This window comes from Chelmon rostratus, chromosome 18 (assembly GCF_017976325.1).
Source record: "Chelmon rostratus isolate fCheRos1 chromosome 18, fCheRos1.pri, whole genome shotgun sequence".
Lineage (NCBI taxonomy): Eukaryota > Metazoa > Chordata > Actinopteri > Chaetodontiformes > Chaetodontidae > Chelmon > Chelmon rostratus.
In genome coordinates this window covers 13576685-13595740 of record NC_055675.1, presented here as the reverse complement: position 1 = coordinate 13595740, position 19056 = coordinate 13576685, and the positions used below count along the sequence as shown (strand labels likewise).

The 19056-nt window shown below is 47.2% G+C and overlaps 1 protein-coding gene across 3 annotated transcripts in view; it reads left to right on the top strand.

The window, feature by feature from the left end:
* The window catches only part of sash1a (SAM and SH3 domain containing 1a), a 155016-nt gene that overhangs the window by 112555 nt on the left and 23405 nt on the right, over positions 1–19056 (top strand). For 2 of the 3 annotated variants that reach the window (XM_041958348.1, XM_041958351.1), the window contains exons 2-8: positions 1036–1164; positions 10537–10587; positions 10675–10724; positions 15987–16027; positions 16158–16247; positions 16341–16453; positions 17830–17928. In XM_041958348.1, the coding sequence (XP_041814282.1) occupies positions 1036–1164; positions 10537–10587; positions 10675–10724; positions 15987–16027; positions 16158–16247; positions 16341–16453; positions 17830–17928 (573 nt within the window). The remainder of the gene's footprint in view (positions 1–1035; positions 1165–10536; positions 10588–10674; positions 10725–15986; positions 16028–16157; positions 16248–16340; positions 16454–17829; positions 17929–19056) is intronic. The other variant, XM_041958350.1, reaches the window with a different exon arrangement.

Sequence of the window (19056 nt, the reverse complement as noted above, 5' to 3'; positions counted from 1 at the left end):
AAGAGATTGCTCTACATCCTGCAGAAATTCTCAAGGGCTTCGTTAAGGGAATTAATTATTCTGGTTTTATGGAGCATGAAAAGTTTGGTAGATTACTGCACCGACAACAACCCAGATCGTTTGCTTTCAACGCGGACTCATGCGAAAGCAGCTGATCCCAGCCAGCTTCATTATCTTCATGATGCAGCCCCCTCGGGTTGATAGTTTGTAACGCCGACTCATTTTCGTAGACCTCACGATTGACCCCGCTGCATTCTTAATGGTTCCAAAAGTAACTTGGAGGCCAGCCTTCAAGATTATATACAAACAGTGCGCCGCTAGGTAAGGGCTTTACTGTTTGGAGCACAGCTTCCTCCCTCAATCCCAAACACATGCCTTCCACACAAAGGCAGGAACTGTGCTGATCTAAACTACAGCTAACCGGAAGAGTGTGTTTGGTTTGGAGATCTGTGGATGTCTGAGAAGGTAAAGGGCATCCTTGATATGAGCCCCGACAAAGACAAAAGCCAGCATCATACCATGGTCGGCTGAGAATGGGAACCGAAAATAACGAATAAACTTTTATGGATGGGGTATTTTTCAGGTTTTTCTGTTTGTGGGAGTGTGTGTCATTAACTGTTGTGAAGCAGTGTTGGATTGGTGATGTGTGAGCGAGTATGTTTGTAACCCTGTGCCACCCCCTGTTTAACTCAAATGAATGTCTGCCGGTGCCTCTTGTATGCCACTAATTGTACGTGTACGTGACAGTCGTTTCATAAAGCTGCGCTTAAGGTAATCGGAGAAGATGGATCGGGCGTGCCCATCAGCTTCTCTAGAAGTTGATGAATCAGCAACATCAGCAAGTGCATTTCGTTTCTCTTTTGTTTTTATGTCAGGTTTTTGTGTGTTTGACTGTTGGAATAACAAGTTGTCCGAGTTGAGTTTTTGCAATGGCGGCGTTTTTTTTTCCCCCCCTGTGGAATTAGTTTATTGACTTTCCTTGCTCAGGATGTTGTAGTTCCCGGGCTAAAGCGTTCCCTCTCTTCCTCTCTCCAGGATGGTTCTCTGGGTAACATAGATGACCTTGCCCAGGAGTACTCTGAGTACTACAACACCTGCTTCAGTGACGTCAGTGACCGGATGGAGGAGCTACGCAAGAGACGAGTCTCCCAAGAGCTAGATATGGTAAATGCATACAAGCACGAAACTCTCTCTCACGCGCACACACACACACACACACACACACACACACACACACACACACACACACACACACACACACACATACAGTGTTTCCATCACTTCAGAGGACGTTACACTGACTTGCATTCATTTCCTGGAGACTCACCCCAACCATAACCACAACTTGCCTCACCCTAACCTTAACCTAAACCTAACCTTACTCTGCGTACCTCAACCCAAGTCTTCACCCTAAGATTTAATGATTTACGTTATGGTTACTTTGACTGTGGAAACAGATTTGTCCCCACAACATGAGTAATACACATCCACTCACACACTCTCGAATGGTTTCAACCAAAACAGCTGTCAGCCGCAAACATTTCTCCCTTACTGCTCAGTTTGCATGCTTTCAAATTGCTTTGGACAAACCATCATTTTTGTTTTTTTGCAAATCCTTTAATAATGACCCTAAAAATCCCCTTTTTAGAATAGTCTCATAGCTGCACAGAGTGTAATTTCCACAATATTAGCCAACAACCTGGCAAGGAACAGCGGTGAGGGAACAGCCGCGAATGTGTGCAAAGGTTTAAGACTTTGCTCAAAGGCGGCGTGCCTTTTCTTGATGTGAATGCGGTGGTGTTCTGGAAGTCCATGGGAGGGTTTGGGGGTCTCTTTCACAAGGAAGTAGGGTAGTGGGGCACCCCTTTGGTTGCCAAGCTTCACACAAATGTAGGAAGGAATGCTGCTGGTGCTGCTGCAGTGGGCCTAGCTCTGTGCAGCCCGGTTGGTCCACAAATACAAGACAAGTGTTGAGTGTTATGCTAACTTCATAACTGCTGCATGACTTATTCATGGTGAATTTATTGGTTGGAGCCCTTAGAAAATCCCGTTTGAGCTCAATTTCTAAAATAATTGAAACAATTGGTTGTATTTTTCTGACTTCTGGTAGCAGCTCATCCACAGCAACTTAAATAAAATGGGGTTCAGTTCTACCTCCACAGATTTCACTCACACTGATATCGTGTTACCTCAGCTTTTCTTATTTTAGCCCATGCCCAAATTGTCTTTGCTCATATATTTTTGTCTGTCATTACTGGTTTTCCAGTTTAATAGGAGGCCTCTTCTGCTCGAAGGCAGCCATGTGGTTTTGGTTGGGTTGACAGGTATGGCTTGGATGGATAGCTGATTTATCGTGCTCTTCCTCTTAATGACTGCAGGCAGACATCCTGTTCTCACAGCTTTGAGGCGAGGCATTGGAACGCATAAAAATGTCTTAGCTGTAAATATGCCGATGCGTTTTGCAACCGATCGTAGGTTAAGTGTTCTCTCTGTGTGGCCGTCGTCTATAGTTTTTCCATCATGTGAGTTTCACAGAGATGCGCATTACCCCTGGACATTTTATCATTTGGGAAGGTTTCATCCTGCAGAGATAAAACAGGGGAAGGGGAAGCAATCAGAGTTTGCAGCCCGTGTGTAAGAGAAGAGGAAAAGAGCTGACTGGGCCCTGAGCCTGAGGCCCAGCACAGGAGGAGGATAAGGATGTGAACAGAGGAAGACGAAGGGAGGGAGGATGAGGGGAATGGGGATTGTGAGAGCCTGCAGCTGTCCTGCCACTCTGCAAAGTTTGGCACCGAAATACAGGAGAAGAGGGGAGAAAACACATGAAGGAAGGAATATGGGTCAGACAACACCTTATTGAGAGCTCTCAAAGGTGCAGTATCAACCCACGCTGTATGGATTGAACTTTGCTCGCATTTCAGTGCAGTCCTTTTCTAAAATTAGGTTTGGGGAATATCAAAGTCTAGAGCAGCCTTTTCTTTACCAAGCTAACAAGGGTAAGAGTGTATTGTAATTTATATTGTAACATTTAGACAGTATGGTATTGTTAAAGAGTATCAATGGCCAGCTCTCCTTCTGGCTCGTTCCACTGGGCTGGACACCCCATAGACTCAAAGGCTGTGGCGCCAGGTCTGTTAAACTAAAGCAAGAATGTGAAATACACTGTGGAAGTAATACACAAGAGGAGACGGGGAGACAGACAGGCAGGAGAGGCCAAGATGAACTGAGAATAAGGGCAGCAGAATGGACACCCAGGCAGAAAGAGAACAGCGAATGACTATTGTATCTTGTGAAGTGTGTCCAGAAATCAGTGGCTGCAAGCCAACGCCATCCAGCCGCCTCCCTCAGGACCAATAGCAGATGGTTAGAGAAGGTCACAATGTCCAAGAGGCACAGTAATGGGGAGACATTTAGTAAGTGGCGCTCCTGAGGGACTTGGCCTTTAGGGAAAGACCTGTCACTTGTAAAGGGTACAGGATGGTGGGTGATGCAATCATGTGTCCACAAGACCCACACCCTCTGCAGTCATTGTCTTTTTTTTTGCGACTATGCCAAATTTATAGGTCAGTTTTTTTTTCTATTTTTGACCGGTATCTTGAGTGACCTCACTTCTCTCCTACTGCAACCTTTTTGCAGTAGGAGGTTACTGAGTCACTGCAAATCAGCTTTTGGTCAGGAGGCATGGGACTTAAAGGGCAAAGATCAGCTTAGCCTTGACCTTTGCTGGTCTTTCACTGTTCAACAAGAGGAGGCAGAAGTTGAGGTATAGGAGGTGGTGGAGAAGGACGAGCATGCTGCCATAAAAGAGCAGCCTAAGGTAAAAATATGACGATCGTCTGGTTCTCTGTACATTAACTTTGTCTGCCGACAACAGTTTGTTGTTCTAAAATTCCCACCAGAAAGCCCCGATATCCACAGTCTAGCTGTGGTCAGCACAGTGAGACCAAAGAGAAAGAAGAAGCCCTCTTATTTAGGTTTCTGTTCTCCAAAATCTGGCGGTTTGCCTATCAGTCCAGCCAGTGTACTAACCTTTTCTTAATGTGAACGCTTCGGTTTCTTTTTGGGGTTGCTTGGCTCATTTCTTGAGAAATGTAAAACTGACAGTTTTACAAAAATGTGTGCAGCCGGACATTTGTGCTTGTTTTCACTTGCACAACGCGTCTGCCGGCTCTCGAGGGGCCAGCTCTCGAGGGGCCTCTCAGTTAACAAAGTGATGGCTCTCTGTTGTGGTCAAAACGTGGAGCGCTCCCTATTAGGAGCTGATGATAGAGGCTCTCTCAGAGATGACTATCGATGTACCCACTTCCTGTCTCTGCATCTTCATGTTAGTTTTATGACTAGCAGGGACAAAGAGGGTTAAATAAACATCCCGCTTTGGGAATGTGACCTATGGATTAGTGCTGCCATGCATAGTTTCCCAGCGCTCCTATAGTCCACGGGAGTGTGGATGGCTGTCACTGGGATGCTGATTTGGTGATGCACACGGGTGCATCGGCTTATTGGTGGAAGTGACAGGAAGCATCAAAACCGAGCTCAGCAACTTAAACAAAAAGTGTTTTTTTTCACGCAACAGATCAGTGAAAGGTCGGGCCAGGACATTTAGAGCGTTAACTGCTATGTTTGTATTGTTTTGCAGTTATTATATGTGAAATATTTGACCAAAATCACAAATGGTAAATCATTTACACAATTCACTTACAAGAAGAGAGCTATGAATTTCAGATCCATCCTTTTAAGCGGGCCTGTATTTAGGCAAATTGCTGGTGTAATTGCTGTTGATATAATGTGTATAATTACATCTAAAATCTTTGTTGTCTCTTCCACCCATTTAACAAATTGCAAAAACATCACAGAATGACTCGGCCTATTGAAATACTATTGTATCCTACCTTAAAGATAGATGAGTAAGTGTTTACTTACATATCATTTAATTTCCATAGGTCAGAGAGTAGAAGTTTTTGCATTGGTTGTATAGGCTACCTGCGGTTGCAAATGGCTTAGAGGGATGTAGTTTTTTATTCACCCAAGCTTGAATTAAGAGTCCAAAGCTAAATGTATCTTTTCTTCATCACTGTAGTTGCTACTAAATGTAAGAGCATGCCAAAACATGGACATGGATGCTACTGAGGGATCCCTGAGGCCTGCGGAGACTGGCTGGTCGGGTGGATAATCGTGTATAGCCGAGGGGAGGAAAACATCAAACTAGATATTAGCTTGTCTCTCAAACCACAGCGATGGAACAGATGAAGTACATCAAATAAAAATCAAGTGTAAATCAATTTTGGGATTTGCGGTTGCGGGGCCATCCGTTTTAACACATTTCTACATGCTGTAAACTGTGATGAGACATTGCAACAGTGTCTGTGGTAATATCCTTTGGAGTAATTTGGAAGTCGCGGATAAACAAGGTCTTGAAGATTAAATCCTTTTAATGCATTAGCCAGAATCCCTCAGTAGTTGGTCCCGCTGTTGACTTCATCATCAAAACATTTTTGACACAAGAACGCTTCAGCTGGTGTCGGATTGATCCGCTCGCCTCAGGAATGCTCTGTAATGGTTTTCTGGCTGAGCGGCTTGACAGTTGGGGGTCAAGTCTCAAGCACAGGCTTGTTTTGTTTTGCCACGAGGTGAGGAACAGTGCGGTTAATGTGCTAACGCCTGCGTGAAGTTCCTTCGTCAAAGTGGGTCAGTTCAGCCGGGTTAAAACTACAGCGTGGAAGAAAGGCAAACTGTCGTGAATTCTGCTGCTTATTTCTCCTTTTCCGCCTTCATTCTTTTGCCTAGAAACACCGTAACTCAACATGCTCAGCAACCAGCAGCCTTTGTTGCCGTTAGATTACTTTCAAATGATGTTGGCATACCTCCATTATTGGCATAACCCTTGTGGAAAGCAAGCGGTATATTTGTAATTTCACTCTATGATTTATTAGTCAGCATCGAGGCATCGTGGTTCTGTCACTGGAATGTGTAATAACTCTGGTATTTGCATGGAAATACCGAAACAATGATGATCCACAGGGCTGTGTACACTGTCGAAGCACGCAGGCCTGTGCTCACACACACACACGCACTCACTCACAAGTCCCATGGAAAGGAAGCGGATAGAGGTGTTAGAGAGTGCGCTGATGGCTTATGTTTCTTGTAAATGAATTTGACCGTGAGGCAGCTCGGAGGCGGCACGGCGCACTGATTTAAACCGTCCTCTGAGAGGGTGCCTTTTCGTGCTTCTCTGCGTGCGAGATTTCAAACTCTTGGGCTCAAGTCATGTGTGTCGTGCGCGTCTGCAGATCTTCCCGTGAGATCCCCCAAGCGAGCCGGTTCTGCAGGCTCGCGTCGAGCCATACCGGTCCCATCTTTTCGGGCGTTGCACCAGCCTTTTTCAGTCGGTGCCTGTCCCTCCACGTGTGCAGTCCTACCTAGCAACCTCATAGTCGCCCGCCCAGATTTACCCAGCCATGCCAGCTGGCATGCCTCCACCAAGCCAACTGGTCTCTCTGGTTTTGCCGCATATCCGCCTACTTTTGCCCCCGACTTTGGCAGTAACTCCGCAGCGGGAACTCAGACCTTTGGTGAGCTTTGTGCTCGGACCAAACTGCGTGTATTGTACATTCATCAGTATTTCTATCCTTTACTTCTCATTAACAGAGTCTGGTCCTGCTGTAGCAACATTTAGCTGTAGTTTCTGGGTTAACGATGGAAAGCAACGTGGTTCTGCAACTTCCAGTCACTTTTACTGGAGCTTTTGATGCGTCCGTGTGTGTAATGATGTGTGTGTGTCCAAGTTGAGTCTTTTCAGATGCTAGTTCCCCTGCCTGCAAACATCGTGATCCTCATTAGACGGAGCACTCTCTCATATGCTCCCTTACTGCTCTCTCTCTCTCTCTCTCTCTCTCTCTCTCTCTCTCTCTCTCTCTCTCTCTTTCACCTGATTTAACTCAATTCAGTCACGCTTAAGCAATCAGTACGTCGCAGTTGCACATGCACACACACACAGAGTGAGCTGTGCACAAACAACCCCGTGGACATCTGGTGAGAAAACACATCCACATTTGCACGCATGTACAGCACATGCCATTTCAGGGTAAGTAGGGCAGTATCTCAAGCTGATGCTGGCAAGTTCATGTAAAGGATAGCATACCCCCTCTGGGAGTGTGTTGTGAGATCTAAGTCTCTCTCTCACTCTCACTCACACACACACACAAACAGACACCCCCTCAAATATGCATCAATTTGCCATTCTCTTTTAGAAACTGTGCCAGTTATGCTGGCAACTTTTTCCACCGTTTTCTTCTGCTCCTCCATTGGCGATGCATGAGTCTGAGAGAAAGTTTACCTTTGCGCGCTGTGGCAAATTCATCTCACATAGCAGCAGTGAAAAGGCGAGCGGGATGTAGGTGTTGTTTGTTTTTTTTCGCTGATCTTCTCCTCATCTTTTCGCCCTCTCACTCCCTCCTTCCATGTCGGAGATGGCAAGCACGGACAGGGAGTTAAGGGAAGCAGAGGGGGAGTAAGAGGAACAGAGAGCTGCTTTGTGTCGCCGTCTCTTTGGAGCTCTGTCTGTGGACGTGGAAGCGAGTTGCTGCTCCTCGTTTTCTGTCTAGGTTTATGTCTGTGGTGGCACGTATGTGGCTCTGTCAGGGTCTGTGTCTGGATGTGTATTTTGTGGTCGCGTCCGTGTGTGGTGTGTTTGCACAGTGTGGCAGCGTATTTTAAAATATTCTTAACAAGCACGCTCCTTGTAGATACCCACTGGCAAGACTGGCATATCGCCACTGTCGCTGGAGTCCAGAGAAGCCGTCGAAGAGGATCTGAAAGCAAAACCAATCCGCGGCTGCCTTTGTGAAGCAAAGCATACATGGCTGCGTGTGCGTGTGAGCGTGCACCTTGTTCCCTCTTCATGTGGGTTTCTCTGAGTACACCCACATTATTCTGCACCATGCAGTTGTTTAAACAGAGCGGGCTGCCAAAGCCGTGCTTGTTTAATGGATAGATGTGTTCTTTCTTTGTCTGCCTCTGCAAGAAAAAGACATCCGGTGCCTTCCCAGATTCTCCCTACACGCAGCCTGGCAGTGCAGTGAGACCAAACCCTGTGCTTCTGTAGGTTTGGTAGTTTTTATGACCTTTGACATGTACCTGCTCTCCGGCTTATGGGAATCACCATATTCCCAGAGACATACAAATTGTTTCAGGCATTGCTTGATTTACTTCCCAAAGAACTTCCGGACCCGTGCCTCTGTCCGCTTGATCACTGTAGCAGACCAATAGATAAACAGGCAAATGGGCTGGGAGGACTGCTAAAGTTAACGTTGAAGATAAAGCCAGCCAGACTGTCTCACTAACATTGCTACTGTCTGCCTGCTGCTGATTACTGTTGTGGTAAGTGAAGGGTTCAGGCTAATTTTGAGGCTTTCAGCCTCCTCAGCACTAAGGGTCTCCTGCTCATATGACCTGCAGGCTACAGGCTCTTAAAGAGCTCTTAAAGGAGGTAGTGTCACTTCCAAGTTCTTTTAACTATTAGCTACTCTCTGACTCATGCATAGAGGGTGGGGGTGTGGGGAGGGATTCTACGCCCATGCCCGAAGCCCATTCAAAGAAGAAAAAAAGTTAAACTGCAGGTCACTGATTAGGAAGCATGACCGATCAAGTGTAGGAAGTGTTGTGGATTCAGCTTCCTTACGATCTAATATCTGGCTGTAGAGATGGAGAATGATGCACGTTTCTCAGAAACAGCTCATTTCCTGTTCCTGCATATTTGGGAAACTCCAGACTCACTTTGTCTTTTCTCGGTGGCAGCAGCAAGTGCCATTTAATGGTTTTTAGGAAGGCAGTCACTTAGGTGGTGAAACAGTCCCACATAAACACGGAGAACAAGATTTATTGGTGTTTGTGTAATTCACGTCCATATCCTTGAAACTTACTTTTACACCCTATTTGAATAGATAGCAAGACAGGCAACAACAGAAATGGTAACATCCATGTTTGCATGATGAGATAATTCCTATAAATCTGCTGTATCTGGTAAAATGTTAAAAGGGAAACGTAGAGTAGAAACGGGAACTTGTCTTGCGTTGTTTTCTCTTCTCACTGGGATTTGAAGAATCTCAGTAATACCATGACCTTGACCTTCCTCAAAATATGTGCCAAGAATAGCCCAAAATGTATGAAAGCAAAGAGTACAGCTATTCTTAACTAAAGCATCTGGTTGACTAAGTCCCATCTCCTTTCTAGTCTGCATACTCACTCTTCTCAAGTCGGCCACATGTATGCATTGCTATTCTCACCAATATTTTAATTATAAGTCCCAATTTATGTGCTCTAATTTTGCCTTTTTATGATATCTTAGCGTAACGGAAGCAAGCTATAGGGGCTCGGTTGTCCTTGGTTCCCCTCCGGCTCATGTCAGAAAGATTAAAGGCACAGCAGAGCATAATTTCTCATTGTTTAATGAGCAAAAAATCGACTGCTTGTAATGAACAATGTTGGCATGATGGTAACCTCAAGGTTAGGGAGGCCGAAAAATCTGCTCGCTACCCTTAAGCAAAGTGCGGACCCCATCTGGTCCTGCGGTGCCTGAGCACAAGACTGTGTAAGCATCGGTCGAGTGTGAGTCCAAAAGCACAACCAGGAATCTGTGCACTCGACCAGTCCCTCAAGGCGCTCATTGGCTTAAATAAACACATTTTGCAGGTTAAAATCTAAGTTGCAGGCTTGTTGTGACTGCATGGCCCCTGTGTCTGTAGAAGCATTTGGTTGCGATGCGCAGCTGTATCTGGAAATGCCATGATGAGGACACCTGCTTTAGACATGCACGAGCACCAGCCCTGAGTTGCAGCGAAAACAGCCCTGACCGACATTGTGGGTTGGAGAGGCTCGGGAAGCGAAAGTGAGGAGAAGTTGAAACTCGTGCCATTTTCCGCTGTTTTCGTACAGAGTAGTTTGTTCCTCATGGCCAAAGTATGGGTATCTGTTTTCCATATGAGCCACTGGTGCCCGGTGGTGCGTGCTGCCGTTTCATTTGTTAAAATCTGGTACGTTGTCTTCTGAAGATGGAAGACGAACCGGCAGGTGTTCCCTTGTGTTGAGGGAGGGGAACACCGGAACGTCACTGCAAATCTTGGAATTCGTGGGCCCAGTTACGTAGGCGTTTTATGTCATGTTTTGTTCTGCTTGAAAAGCGAAGACTTCTCGAGGCTACACCCCTGCCCAGTTCAGTAACAATCAAATCAAGTATTGCAGGTTTGGGGACCTGGAGCAAGGCTTGACTTGTCGAGCCGTCTGTGCTGGTGTGCACACACGTGCTTGTGTTTGTGTTCACTGTTATGCAGGTGTGTCTACATGAACCTGACCCAAGAACGTCTTTCCCACATGAGGGCATTGTTAAACACACCATCCACTGTTTCTGCAATCAGCTGACCTTTCATCTCCATATACAGACCTTGTTTTACCATTCTAGTCCCCACAGTTCATATGCCTCTGTGTTATTAAGTGGCTGACATTTGACTCTCTTTCTTCTGTCTCTCTTACTACTTTTTTTAGGAGAAACAGGACCCAAGTAGCACATCGCTGCAGCTCCGCACTGAGATCCAGGTAGGCAGAGAAAGCATGTGCACTAAACATAAGCTTTACATCAAAAAAACATCAATCTGACACCTGTCTCCTCCTCTCTGTCCTCAGGAATCATTAGGCTTCAGCAGTGAGGTGTCCACTCCAGAAACCGACAGAAAGTACGTCCACCCCCCACCCACCCCCTCACTTTATCACCGTAACATGTGGCCGGAGCCAGTGTGGAACCATGAAATATGCTTGGATTGAAATGGATGTCTGTTGCATGTCAAAACAAGCGCAGCCTGCGTCTGGATCGCATCAAAGCGTGCGCGCCTGCACACAAAGCCGCGGCTCACTCTCAGTGTTTCGCCGTGTCCGCAGCCAGAGACGGCGAGAGGCGAATGGAAAGACACGCACCTCCATATGCAGCTCGTGTGATTGATAGAGCTTGTGACGGCCCGTGCGAAAGGCCTCTGACCTTGCTCACGGGGAGTAGAAGTCAGCTCCTCAGGTGGAAAGCTCTCATGGATGAATGTGGTGTGCGCGAGGCAGTTTGATTTTACGTGTATTTGAATATAAATGAAAATACTCAATTACTCAGACAGGAAGACAAACACAGTCCTGTTTCAGCACCTCTGAAGTTCACTTATTAACACATTATATCGAGTTTTTTGGTTCGTTGTGAGGTCAAAAAGCCACTTTGCCCAAGGAATACTGAGCTAAGCTAACCGGTTGCTGGCAACAGTTTCATATTTAGTGTTCAGACATGAGAGCGCCATCAATCTTCTCATCTGTTGCTTGCGAATACATGCATTTCACAAAAAAACAAAGTACTCCTTTAGAGTTTAATCCAAAAACAACAGCCAGCAGTTAACACACGATATGCCTCATTTGTGCACCTACTGCAGGCTAAGGAAATGTCAGTGCTTGTAATGATGACATAACCATCCCTAACTGATAAAACATGCCCTAACTGTAATAAAGATGAGTGGATATAAAGGAAATCGTCCCTCGGCATGAGTAGCCATAACACACATGCCCGTAGTCGATCCCCTGAGCTCACATCCCTGCTGGGGTTAAAGGAAAACCACTGACCGCTGCCTTCGGCTGACCTGCTCGGTCCAGCAGCCGTTCTCTGTTCTCTGCTTCCTTCCTGCCTTTGTGTCCAGGAGGGGAGGGGGGGCAGAGAGGGTGATGGCCAAATGATTGCAGCAAAGGAGCATGAACGACAGAGCAGGATGGAACCGTGCATGGGTGGGGTTCCTTTTCACTGGTTCCTGTACAGCAAAAAGTGTGTGTGCGTGTTTTCACACCGCAGTATTTTGTGTGTATGAAAGTCCTCCCTCACGGCCCACCATGAGATCACTGTGCATACATTTAAAGCCGTTTAAGTTGTAGCACAGCTCTGTAAATGCTGTCAAGCACAGTTAGATCCTCAAAAAAAAAAAAAAAAATCCTCATTACATATATAGAAGAGCTGTAGCGGAGACAAGAGGACAGATCCAGACCCAGTTAAACCAGCGCCACAGGTTAAATAAATCTCACCTGATCTCACCTTTATCTCCACTTTCCCAAACTTAGTGTGTTTGCCACCCCTGTGTGACCCCCTCGGCTGAATTGTCACGTTCACATGGCGACCACGTGCGGCAGAGGAAGCGCATACCACAGACATGATCTCTTCTCCCATGGCCGTATATGTTGTACAGGCGAACGCCGGGGATGATGGGAACCAGATGCCAAATTTCGAATGACGTCTCTCTGCTGCTCGAGGGGGTCCCAGAAAGAGCCCCTCGCTGGGCTACTCTCTCTCCTCGTCCTGTCAGCCTGGCTTCTTTCTATCCTGCGTGCCTCACATGCCTCCTCTCGCGGCCCGCCTCACATACACGTTCGCCATCTGCTTCTCTAAGAACAAACTCCATTTCTGGTGCAAAAGCCAGATGAGATTTATGTCGCTTTTATCTAATTAATCGCTTTTTGAAAGTTTTTACACACAGTGACAGAACGTCCGCCATCCAAAGCCTCAGGAGTCTTTTTTTTAATCCATTCTGCCAGCCCCTCCATCTCTGTTCTCTATTACATCGCCTATTGTCCACTTTTCACCATTGTGCATGGGTTTCAGGTATAGTGATTTATCATGTGCTGCCAGAGTTATAGACAAGCCCCCCTCCATTCGTCGCAACGCATTCCTCGCAGCCTCACAAAGAGGCACACATGCACGTTCGCGTGCACGGCGGATACCCCCGTCATCACCTCTCTGCAGGACAATAGCACCCAGGGGGAGGCTACCCAGCCTCCATCTTGGAATGTGCCACCCCTGTGTCCGTGCATCCCCTCAGCACTCCGTTGGCAGGAGGTGGGCACGGCTCCCGTAATGTCTGGTATGCGAGGCACGACGACAGAGCGCTCTCGGAGGGCTGGAGGGCTCGAGCTGGGGGCTTCCTGTTTTGAGAGGTGATTGATTGGTGGGTATTGTTGCAGAGAGGGGGCGGCAGGCTTATCAGTAAGGTTAACAGCAGAGGCAAATGGATCTTGATGAAAGCACACATGCGCGCACACGCAAGATCCAAATTGTTAATTATTGGCTCTAACCGGGTTTGTAAGATGGCGAATTTAGAGGCAGCTGGGCCGCAAAAAGCCCCGCTTATGCAACTTATAATCAGATGGAAATGTAATCCGTGTCATGTGAAGAATCTGTGCAGAACAGCAGTACCATGTTGGAAAACTTCAGTACGCTGTCAGCATGTTTAGCACTTGTTGCAGCCCTCATGGAGCTGTTTCCCTCTGAGAGTGGAGCAGAGTATGCGCATGGCAGGAAAACACACCCGCAAGCACAAAAGCGTGTTTTTATCTGTGTAGTTTTTTATTGTCCTGCCGTATGATAACCCGTCTTCCCCCTCCATGTGACTGCTTACCTCCCCCACGACCCCTGCGGAGCTCATCCCTCTGCTCTTCCTGCGGACGCTGCCGCCGTCGCACAGGGTCGCTGCCTTTCATTGTCTCCGCCAGAACACAGGAGGTCACCTCGCTCCAGGTGGCCGGCCCTGCCGTCACCCCAGGACGCACAGTCACCATACACACACATTACACGTGTGCAAGGCTGTGATTTATGCTGAGCGCAGTACAGACTACTGGTGAGAGGCCAAAACGGAGACGCGCAGCTGTGTGTCCAAATCTTTCTGCGTGCCGGTTCATCATCTTTCCTGGACTGCAGCTCTGTCATACAGGACCTGTGATTCATGCTGCATCATGTGATGGCTGCTTACACAATCATCACTTATTTACTCATCTTTTTTTCCCCTGATGTTTACGATACAACACGTAGACCACGTATCTCTAACCAGATTACTTGTGTTGCATCTAATGAAGCACCTTGAGTTGCATTATTAGCGACAGCCCTCATGCCACATAATACTTAGTGCTGGTTGTGCTGGTTTATAGTTTGTTAGTGTTGGATCGGTGCATCCCTAGCTGCACCTCATAGCCTCAGTGGCATTGTCCCAAGTTTGAAACACTTCTGACATTTTCACACCGCAGAGGTATCATGACAAGAAACTGTCACCTATCCTGCAGAAGTTCAGCCAAAGTTAAGATACTGTACTTATAATTATTCAGGAAATAGAAAGTTGGCTTATGCTAATGAGGAAAAAGCTGTTAAAAGTCCCCTATTCAATGCAAAGAACAGAACTGAAATAGAAAGGCATGCCAAAGATTTAAGGTTAAACCAATTAAGTTGCCTAGCCGCACAATGCCTGGACTGACACTCTTTGAACGACGTTCAGGCTCTTCAAAAGTGTGTGAGTGCACGCATGTGTGTGTGCGCGCCACACGGCAGGTTAATTTATAGAGCAGGGGGAGGGGGAGCAGTGCCGCCACAGAAAAGCCTCTATTGAGTGAGTTCTATTAGCATTAGCTTTGGCCTTAGCCTATCTGAGAGGGGGATGAACAGGGGGGCAAACCATACAGGCCTCCATTCAATTAGCATCTCATTATGTTGCCATGGCAGCCGGGCTTTAAGCCGCGTGAAGATTTCCCATTGCACCAAGAGAGGGCTTATGTCTTAACACACATCTGAACGCGTATGCACATGCATGCATGCACACACACACACACACACACACACACACACACCGCCACTGGAGAGGGAAGTGACCCGTTCATCTTGTTTTGATCCTGTCACACACTTTCACATTGCTTCCCTGGCAGCCACCTGTCTCTCCGCGCGGCTCAGCAGCTGCACGCCCGCGTGCACTGGGCTCCAATCATAAAGGGTGTGTCAGTGTGTGAAAGCGTGCGACGGCGCAGCAGTGAGACCGCTCCGCCTTTAGTGGAGAGATTTGCTTAATAGGTTTCTGAGGCTCCCAACTGGACACATTTGTTGTTTTTATCACTCCTTTTACCCCCCCGGTGATTTATTCCCTTTTAATTGAAAGGACGGGAAAAAAAGCTTGCGCGAAGCGGTCGCCGTCGCTCCCGCGCGCATAAACACACCTGTAGGGCGTCGTCCGCACACACACAATCCGCCCTGAAGCCTCGCTCCTACTTCACCCTCTTTCTCAGCCCACTTAGCCCCATCTGAAAACAAAGTCTCTCCCTCTGGGAAGGCTCCAGCAGCTACTCTGAAGCTCACTGATGTGGTTTCTTTCTCCTCCAGAGCGAGAGAGAGAGAGAGAGAGAGTCAGGCCTAATGTGGCCTGCTGAACTTGCTTGGTACATGACTTTTTGATTGGAGGCTGAGCGCAGTTCGTGTGTCACGATGAGCGGCTCTGGAGCTGTTACCCCCCCCCCCCCCCCCCCCCCCCCCCCCCCCCCCTGATTATTTAGGAAGGTTTGCAGACATGTCAGGACTCAGTTATTTTCCATCTCCTGCTCTCGTATGCCCGCTCTCCCTCTTCTCCCTCTTCTCCCTCTTCTCCCGCTCTTCCCTCTGTCTTCCTCGTGACCGTCTATCCTGTGGAGGGAAGTGGAAACACAAACAGGCTGAGTCTGCCCTGTGGTTTCTCCTCCTCCTCCTCCTCCCCTCGCTCTCTCCTTCTGTTCCTCTCTTCCTCGCCTCCGTGCTTTCCCTCTCCACTTTCACATGGCTGCTCTCTCTTTTTCTTCGTCTTGTTGACCTTCCCCCTCTTCTTCACTGTTTCATAAACACTCTGTATTACCACCATCTTCATCTGACCCTCTTGTTTTTCCAACAGGGATGTCACTGTCTATGTCATCTCCTCTCTCCTCTCCTCCATCTTCTCCCTCTTAAGCCTCAGGAGCCTGGTTTGCTGTCACTTAAGTACCACCACTGACCCCTAGTGGTGAGCAGGCAGAACTGCAGGCCCTCTTTGCCATAAATGAACATGTATAAACACAGTTGCAGGGTTGTGGATGACAGAGACGAGAGACTTCATGGCATTGTGTGAATCTTTTCTAATCTTGACTTCTTAACCCTTTTCCCCCAGAATGCCCCTGCACAAATCAAGCTCTGAAGATGGATCTGGAGGTAAGTTCAGATGCATTTTCATATTTGTCGTCTATACTCAGGCAGACTTTAGCCATACAATATGATGGGAATCTTGGTGTGTATCAGGTGAATGTTTCCCACCATGTGACTGAACCTGCCCTCCCTTTAGGTAAATGGGACAATAAGAAGAAGAACAAATCTTTTTGGCAAAACTTTCGCAAGTCTCAGCACAAGCCAGTCATGCGTCAGACATCCAAAGGTTTGTGTTTGTTCATGTTCCGGATCTGCATCTACTTGAATAGGAGTCGCTCCATGTTTGACCTTACGCTCTGTTGCCCTTTCCACCTCTCAGGAGAAGACATAGGCTACGTGGCCAGCGAGATCACCATGAGCGACGAAGAGCGAATCCAGCTGATGATGATGGTGAAAGAGAAGATGATCACCGTTGAAGAAGCTCTAGCTCGGGTAGGAAGCTCCACTGAACCCCTGCCTCACCTGTTGCACCTCCCTCCCCCACCCTCCCCTTCCCTGTAGCCTCCCTTCAACCCCCAGATCCCCTGACCTCCCCCTGGATTAGCCCCCCCCCAACTTCTGCTCCATATTCCCACCACAGTTCTCTTCTTACTAAAACGACTCACTCCTACTAACATGTACGAGGCCCCGCATTTTAACCCTGCATTATTCTCCACACACAGGCACACACACACACACACACACACACACACACACACACACACACACACACAAACTCAAACTCCAGACGATTGGTGTGTCCAGAGGTTTGAGTCTGGGGATTTTAGGGTGTGAGCTCATGCAGTGTGTGTGGGTGTGTTGTTCAGTTCATAATTGCTGGATTGGTGGTCATAGTAACTCAATAGCCCCATCTGTTGGCGGGGATGCCCTGGTGCATTGTGGGTTTTCTCTCTAGGTGGACATGGTGGATAATTACTTGGCTTTCCTTTAAATTATATTTCTTTTCAATCAGTTTCCGGTGATGGTGTGTTTTTTTTATTTGCCTCCTCCGTCTCCTCCTTCTTCTTGGTCTTGTTCTTTTTCTTGGCCTTGTTTCCGTTTCTCCTGTCTTCATCTTCCCTCCTTCCTTCCTGTCAATCACCTCTTTTAATGCCTTGCTCATGAGTAGCATGCACTGTCCGGCAGCATTTGAGCGCTGGATTGCTCTCGACAAGGCAGATGTTAATCATCCTCTTACCCTTTTTTCCCCCCTCAGAACATTGATTTTCTTTTCGGCCGATAGCTTGATCCCTCTTGAGATTGACACTCAGTTAAACCAATCAATGATCAGCCTCTGTGGATAGTTAACTTGACTTCTTGCTGTGCTTGTGTGTCTTTATTTAGTGTGTCACTGATTGATATTGTATTGCTTTATATTATTGTCAGTACAGTGGTATGTTGAATGTGTCCAGGGATGTAGTGGAATATAAACCTAAACCAGTAAATATCCAGTCCCCTTTTGTATTGGTGGTCTAAGATTTCATTCTAAAAAAAGTCACATCACTCAAATAAAAGAAGGCAATTTGCAGGAGGAGACATTTAAAAATAAATTAATGCTTTGCATAAAACATATCAATATCAGACTTTAATGTAGCGGCTGTTTGCATGAAGATCAGCAAACCTGGTTTACAGTCGACACCTTTTATTTACCACTACATCACTGGTTGAGTCTTTCTGCTCTGCCCGTGTGCCTGTCTGTCCGCATACATGCACACGACTGACACTCGTCAACCGCCTGATTAGTCTACGGAGAGATGTAGCATGCTCGGTGAGAGTGGGTGGTCCCCGCCCTGTTCCTCTGCCTCTCTAAACTCTTCTTCTCCACGTAGCTGAAGGAGTATGAGCGCAGCAGACAGTCCAGCAGTACTGACACTGCAGAGTGGGCTGACGGATCTGCAGCCAATCTAAACCAGTCCTCGAACTGCAACGTAAGTACACCCCCTCCCACCACCCCATCACCCCCCCCGAAACCCTTTGCTCTACCTCTCTTTAACACTCTCACCTCGACCACTCTCACCTTTAAGTTTGATTTCTCAGCCAACGAGGACGACCGTTGTTGTTTCCGACATATGTGTGCATGGACGTGTGTGTTTATTCATTAAATGCAATCTGCCTATATTGACTTCCCTCTTTCTAAATGTGTTTAAAATATTTTGTAGGGCAGTGCATAAACCGCCTTCACTCAACTTTTATCTTGCCTTCCTCTCCCTTTATCTCCCCTCTCTTTTTCTCTTCATTCATTGGCCGAACTGCAGTACATCCGCCTGTGCACATGCATTTTCTCCACCATGTCATGTGCATCCTAATGGGTGTTACCTCTCATAGTGTTGGTTTTCTGGGGCTGCGCTCATGAATATGCAGCCACGCTGAGCTGTGCGCGGTATGTCGCAAGTCCTCTTCCATATTTTATTCATCAGGTTAATCCTGTCATGGGCGTCTCATGTGAAACATCTCCTCAACGAAGTCAGAACTGGCTGCCGTAGCGACGAGGAAATTGTGTTATGGAAATTCAGGCCGGGTCTGTTTCCATCAATCAGCTGTAATTGTAACTTGCGGAAAGCCGAGTGTGGAGTCACAAAAAAATCTACCCGTCACCCCTTGCAGCGTGAGCTTCTGTTGGCAGGGATTTTGTCAGCTGTGATCCATGCAGAGACGGCCTCCAAACCTCGAGACCTTTGAGGATTCTTTGTGTCGTGGAGCTGCAGCTCAGACAGTTGTCATCTGGTGATAATTGACATCTGTTGCTTGCAGCTTGTTGACAATCAGTTCTCTCTGTCGTGTGTTTGCATATGTTGTCTTTTCCTTTTTTCAAAAAAAAAATATAGGTCAACTCGGATGCAGATTCACGACTCACAGCGGTGACGGCGGCTTTTCATTAGTTTCGTTACCGTGTGGCGTCATATGGGAATAGCGTGCAGTCACACTGTCTCACACACTGACCCACTTTTTGCAGGAAGTGACTTTATCCAAACGCAAAAAATTCCAAGCGCTCTGAAAATAATTCCCAGCACATGTGCAGTAGTGCTGGTTCGAAACGAGCCACTAATTCCTGACTA